The following is a 7,049-nucleotide window of genomic DNA, read 5'->3' as shown; positions in this document are numbered from 1 at the left end:
CTTTGTATAGTGTCTATGGATTGAAGTTGTATCTGGCACGGTTGCGTGACGTGTGCAAAAAAGACAATATACTCAGTGGCTTGCCTCTCGACAGGCGAGTCATGGGAGTATAATAGGCAACTTGCAATCCAGACTGAGCATGCTCAGACGCAAAGGACTGTAGGATTATCTGTGGTTATCGTAATATCGTATCTGGAGCTACCGATGAAATAAACCTCCCACACTGGTCAAGCTAAATATGAATTGATCGTTCGTGGTTATAAACAATTTAACATAACAACATTGTTTACAATACTAATTGATTACTTTTTATTATCATATTTCCCATGATGCAACATTCAACAAGGCTGGTTTGCATGTTCCCTATTGCACTGCAGTGTGTTACAAAGTCGTGATTCGTAGATTTTTGCTTTGAAGTAATAATATCGAAGGGATAACCCGCATATATTGAAACAAATTGTACTTTTGCGGATGTGTTTTTCTTTCTTCTTTTCTGTGAAATTTCATATACTAGCAGTCATCGTATACAAGATTGACACCATCACTCTGTTGAAGTGAACAGAGTCAAAGACATAGTTTGAAATAATCAAGATTAAAATCTTGTTAAAGAAATGTATGTGAACAAAAAAGAACAGTTGAGATATTTTTATATAATTGTACAAATGGACAGTGTATATCTATGGACATGATATAAATAAGACTCTCTCACAGTCCTCGAAGCTTCGCATAAATAGCTGAAACTTGGGTTGTTTTGTATGTATCTACTGCATAATTGTACTCGTATACTAGTATCCCAGTATCCCTGTACTGTGCGCCCTCATCGATCACATAGGACTAACCTATTGTTGATGTGTTAGGCGAAGCCCGAAGCTATTTATGCGAAGCTCACAGGACTGTGAGAGAGTCTAGATATAAATACATCTCACTGGTTCACAAGAAATTATTCCTTTAGGTGTTAAAACCAAAATAGGATCTGAAAATTAACGTGAAATGCACATATAATTTTTTTCTTCTAACTTTTGCTATTACTTTGTTCAAGGAAACGCCAACCTATTCTCAGTTAAAGCCAATAAAAAATCTGGGATCGTTCGTACACATTTTCAAATATAAAATTTAACCATTTTAGAGTTCAATGTGGCTTCCTAATACTGTATTAACTCTATGGGAAAATCAAAACATTGACAAATTCTTCGAAAAATGGATGGTAAACCTTCAAATTTCCCTTTATCATTTTAAAAGCTGCACGACTACGATTTTCACGGAAATTTGATATAAAAGATGAGATAATTACTTTTGTATAGTGTTTTATTTGCAGTATTATATATGACATTAACCTAGGGGGGCTTTTTCACATGACACACATTTCAATATGTATGTATGGTGGGGAAAACCCCGAATTGCTACTTTTCGATGACGTCATTCGGATGGGCCTTTCAGATAACCTGGATGAAGAGGGGTGTATACTATGACAGGTGTTTTGTTGATTTTAGGTTATCAGTAATGTCTTGGGTCAATACAACGCATGAACAATCGAATTTCAATGCTGTCTGTTCACCCCAAAGAATTATTCCAACTTGTACTCATACACTGAGAAATGAACAGCCTAAATCTAGTAACAGACATCAATGTTTTATTATTGTCATACTTTTCAAAGGCTTTTAAAAAGTTTTATACATGAATGATAACACAAACAAAACAGACATCCAAACTTGTTATCTGAACAAAGAGTATTTTTATTTATACAGCAAACAGCTGATTAGAACAAGAAAGACATCTATTAGTTTCCTGTATACATAAACATGTATATGCGTCATGCAGCAAAGAGAGTAATAACTATTATTATAACACATCATTTTCATATAGCCTTCAGTAATTGGTTTAGATTGTATCACATGGTATGGAGTATTGACCCATAGTGACCTCAATTTCCATATAGGGGCACTATTCGTATTCTAGCTTCCCTAGGGCACTATTCATGTAGCACAGAAGTCTCATTGGGGATGTGCTTTGACTATGGAAAAGGATGTGTCTGAGAATGTGATGTGTTATAAAACACTTATTGACTTGCCTTATTTGGGCACTAGTAGACGTCATATTTCCCCTCGTGTTGTCATGTAGCAACTATTTCACTCGGCTTGCAGCCTCAGGGAAAAATTGCTGCATAAGATCCATCAGGGTAATACTAGATGTCAGCTAGTGCCCTCATAGTCAGGCAATAAGTATATACAAGTAGTAGTGATAATAAGTACATGTAAAAACAAGTCAAAAACCATCAGGTAGTAAACTTCCACAGATCAAGTAACGATTCTCTTAAAATCTATGAATGGAATTTTGCTTGGAGTATTTTTTTAAAATTTGTAACATACTGTACACGGAATCTAGTAGATTCTATCTCATATCCTATAGATTCAATCTAAGTATTTCTAGTAAACTACAAAAATACACAAGACATTATAAGGGGTCACTTTCAATATTTACAGCAATCAGTCGTTTCCTTATTTATAACCCTTCTCAAAATACATATCATAAGGTAGAATGCACCTCGGTAAGAATGCACCTCGGTGAGAATGCACGTCAGGTAGAATGCATCTCGGTGACAATGCCCCTCGGTGAGAATGCACCTCAGGTAGAATGCACCTCGGTGAGAATGTCCCTCGGTGAGAATGCACCTCAGTGAGAATGCACCTCAGGTAGAATGCATCTTGGTGAGAATACACCTCTGTGAGAATACACTTCAGGTAGAATGCACCTCGGTGAGAATGCCCTCAGTGAGAATGCACCTCAGGTAGAATGCATCTCGGTGAGAATACACCTCAGTGAGAATACACTTCAGGTAGAATGCACTTCGGTGAGAATGCACCTCAGGTAGAATGCATCTCGGTGAGAATACACCTCAGTAAGAATGCACCTCGGTAAGAATGCACCTCAGGTAGAATGCACCTCAGTACACCTCAGTGAGAATGCACCTCAGGTAGAATGCACCTCGGGTAGAATGCACCTCAGGTAGAATACACCTCAGTGAGAATGCACCTCGGGTAGAATGCATCTCAGTGACCAATTTCCTGTAAATCAAAGATCTAAAAATCTCTCCAAACTTTGCCATATGAAAGCTTGTTCCTGAACCTTTTGAAATAGTGAAAGAAATTTGAGGGTTTACCGTCTTCTTTTCAAGGAAATCATCAATCTGTTATTTTCCTAATAAATTTAACGATATCTTGAGGCCTTACTAGATTCTGAATGACTACATTTTAATGATGTTTTGAAATCTTTTTAAAAAATGTGTATGGTGACCACAGAATTTTTTTATTGATTTTAACCAAGAACAGGTTGGAGTTTTCTTGAACAAAGTAACAGCAAAAGTTCAGAGTTTATTTTTGAGGTGCATTCTACTTTAACAAAATGCACATACAATCAAACAGTGCAGTTAACAGAGTTAATTGTCAACCCTCGATCAGTGTCTCAACACTTCCAACGTGTATCAAGCCAACATTTTCATAAATACAGTCCCAAAAACGCAACTATTTTGAAAAAATAGTGACAGATTTCTTTACTGTATATTCGTAATACTGTAGTCCGAAATTAGGACATAAAAATTATGTGTAATTTTCTCTAAGACAGTTTCATAGGCGCACTACAAATTCTGTGACTGCGTTACATGGTCGAAGTCATCTAGCATAATGACTGTCATCTTAATCTGACCACTATTTATATACAGAGTAGGTCAAAGTCATCTAGTATAATGAGTGTCATCTTAATCTGACCACTATTTATATACAGAGTAGGTCAAAGTCATCTAGTATAATGAGTGTCATCTTAATCTGACCACTATTTATATGCAGAGTAGGTCAAAGTCATCTAGTATAATGAGTGTCATCTTAATCTGACCACTATTTATATGCAGAGTAGGTTAAGTCATCTACTATGATGAGGTTCATCTTAATCTGACCTCTATTTATATACAGAGTAGGTCAAAGTCATCTAGTATAATGAGCATCATCTTAATCTGACCTCTCTTTATATACAGAGTAGGCCTTTAAGCAGTTGACAGTGTAACTATTTTTTTTACAAATTAAGTCCAAACGTATGTGTTGTAATTATTATTGTAGGATACGCCATTAATTAGTCAAAAGTCTACATGTTGATTACAATGATTTATAAAAACATTACAGTGCCAAGATTATAATCTATCATTACATTATAAACAAACTTGATTTGAAGAACCAAATGAACATAACCTAAACAGTAAAGTGGAGATGTATACTTCGGCACCAAAATCACTCAAAGGATGTCAAAATTTGAATCTCAGGCCGTCATTTATTTCAATCATTGGCAATCATTTCCATTAATTTATTCATCATTCATGGACAAGTAACAGTGTCTTTACAATCTTTAGCAGTAAGTTGGTGTATTCATCATTCATGGACAAGTAACTGTGTCTTCGTCAACTTTAACAGTAAGTTGATGTATTCATCATTCATGGACAAGTAACAGTGTCTTCGTCAACTTTAGCAGTAAGTTGGTGTATTCATCATTCATGGACAAGTAACAGTGTCTTCGTCAACTTTAGCAGTAAGTTGGTGTATTCATCATTCATGGACAAGTAACAGTGTCTTCGTCAACTTTAGCAGTAAGTTGATGTATTCATCATTTATGAATAAATTAGTGGAAGACCAACTACTGCTACTTGCCACGTGGAATCTATGGGAGAAGATCAGATAATGAAGATATGATAGTCATAAAATAGTCTATAAACATACATATCTAGATCATACACCATATACATGGGCATTCAATTACAATATATTTAGATCTCATTTCAAATATTTTTTATCATTCAGCTAAGGAAAATATGAGTGACCTAAAGTAACTACGAGTCAATAACCCTTAGGTCATGAGCATTTTCCAGCTGAATGAAGACAAACATTAGAGAATAACATAATTATACCAGCGACAGTAATATGACAGAAATATTGTTAAAGTAATGGCAATTTTGAACGTTTTGACGACTCATATGTGAAACACAGCAGAACCAGTGACGTAGATGCGAGTTGTCGTGACGTAGAACGACCAGAGTATATATTCCATATTTTTTGTTCAATCTGGCTCATGCATGGTATAGTTGACTATACCACTAGCTTTAGTGGGAAATTAAGTCAAGAAAAGAATTTGTCTGTAAACACCCAAAAAAGACAAGTGCACCAAAGATACACAACACATGACTGCTATGATTTCACCACTAGGTTAGCATTGTGTTATAGTACTGTACAAAAGTCTCTTTCTAATACACTGCCCTATTGTCAACCGAACATTACAGCTAAAACAGGGAATGTTCACCGGAAGACTGTACATAACATGTACATTTAAGGATCATGCAACTTCCACCATTGGGTCAGTTGAGATTCTTGTTTTACACATTAAAAAAGAGCACTTTTATTGATGAAGACAGCAGGATTGTGATTGAATAGAGTTTTATTTACCTTTACTCGGCTAATGAAACTTCCCTCAATAACAATCATGCTGTGTTCAGCAGTAAGTGTTGTTATCTATCAATGAAACTTTCCTCAATAACAATCATACTGTGTTCAGTAGTAAAAATGTTATCTATCAATGAAACTTTCCTCAGTAACAAACCATGCTGTGTTCAGTAGTAAAAATGTTATCTATCAATGAAACTTTCCTCAATAACAATCATACTGTGTTCAGTAGTAAAAATGTTATCTATCAATGAAACTTTCCTCAATAACAATCATACTGTGTTCAGTAGTAAAAATGTTATCTATCAATGAAACTTTCCTCAGTAACAAACCATGCTGTGTTCAGTAGTAAAAGTGTTCTTATCTATCAATGAAACTTCCCTCAATAACAATCATGCTGTGTTCAGCAGTAAAAGTGTTATCTATCAATGAAACTTTCCTCAATAACAACCATGCTGTGTTCAGTAGTAAAAGTGTTGTTATCTATCAAGTAAATCAATGTAAACTTGCAAAATGATCAACTCTGAATTTAAATGTATATGTTACAGATAGTCTTCTGGCGAACATTGCCTGTTTTAGCTGTAACTTTGAACTGTAGGTATTATCCTTCCAGTTGCGTTTAACTTTACAGTGAATTTAAAGAAGAAACACCTTTCCCCAAAATATAAGCATTTCATTCTTATTTGGACTATGGATATTGTACTTTCTACAGTTGATGACAACTGTTAGAAAAGGTGTACTGCTAACCTAATGTTAGCACTGAGCTCATTTAAGAAATTAGCCCATAAAGAAGAATTCAAATGTAAGAATTCAAATCCCCAAATATAAGCATTTCATTATTTGGACTATAGTAGTATAGATATTCTATTGTACCAAGTTTCTACAGTTGGTGACACATATTAGAAAGGTGTTCCTGGTGTATTGGCACTGAGCTAGCCAAATGTGAGTCCCAAATGGAAAGTGATTCTTGATATGTTCCACAGAGTCCCTTTTTAATAACATACCTGGATCCGATCTAAGCATGAATGAATGGGGATGATTTGAGAGCTTTTCAAAACAATCCTCACAAAGATCAAAGTCTGGACAGATTTGACATCTATATCTTGGTCCTCTCAGAGGAGACATCTGGCAAGCGTCACAACTATTAGAAAGACATGTATGTAACAATCATGTATTAATGATACATGGTCTGTCACTGATGACCCTTTTTGGCTAACGTCAGTGTACAAAATGCAAAATAAGGATTAAAACTTGTTTCAAAGTGAATCTCATTGGGCAAAACTCGATGGAAGTGATTCATATGTACAAGAGATTACTTGTACCAGTGCATGTGCATACTAGTGGTATTTTTACATTTGTTCTTCATACAGTGTCACTTTTATGGAAATGTGTTCTTTCGATAAATATAATAATAACAGAAACCCATGCTGAATGAGTGCAGGTGTGGGTAGTCAGTGGTATATGCACTTATGCTTGGAGTGTTTTCTGCTGCACTTTCACTTGCTATGCTGGTGAAAGTACCGTCACAGAGAACACTGCATTGCAAGTTCTCATACAAATACCCCCCCCCCCTCC

At 35.5% G+C, this 7,049-nt stretch overlaps 1 protein-coding gene across 1 annotated transcript; it reads right to left on the bottom strand.

Moving 5' to 3' along the window:
• Positions 1-4,540: 4,540 nt before the first annotated feature.
• LOC144448272 (uncharacterized) lies at positions 4,541-6,609 on the bottom strand. The gene is made up of 2 exons (XM_078138454.1): positions 6,479-6,609; positions 4,541-4,698 (listed from the first exon to the last, which is right to left on the bottom strand). The coding sequence occupies exons 1-2, from the start codon at positions 6,597-6,599 to the stop codon at positions 4,649-4,651; spliced, it is 171 nt and encodes a 56-aa protein (XP_077994580.1). The 5' UTR covers positions 6,600-6,609; the 3' UTR covers positions 4,541-4,648.
• Positions 6,610-7,049: the final 440 nt, after the last annotated feature.

Source organism: Glandiceps talaboti, chromosome 17 (genome assembly GCF_964340395.1).
Source record: "Glandiceps talaboti chromosome 17, keGlaTala1.1, whole genome shotgun sequence".
In the NCBI taxonomy this organism is placed as follows: Eukaryota; Metazoa; Hemichordata; class Enteropneusta; family Spengelidae; genus Glandiceps; species Glandiceps talaboti.
Note: the sequence above shows the minus strand (reverse complement) of the source record. Positions and strands in the feature narration are given on the sequence as shown.

What these genes read in the sequence shown, in the direction of transcription:
- LOC144448272 (XM_078138454.1), bottom strand. Translation starts at nt 6,599, where the DNA reads ATGTCTCCTCTGAGAGGACCAAGATATAGATGTCAAATCTGTCCAGAC. An exon ending in CATGCTTAGATCGGATCCAG is followed by an intron (nt 4,699 to 6,478) that starts GTATGTTATTAA and finishes CTTCTCCCATAG; the next exon opens with ATTCCACGTGGCAAGTAGCA.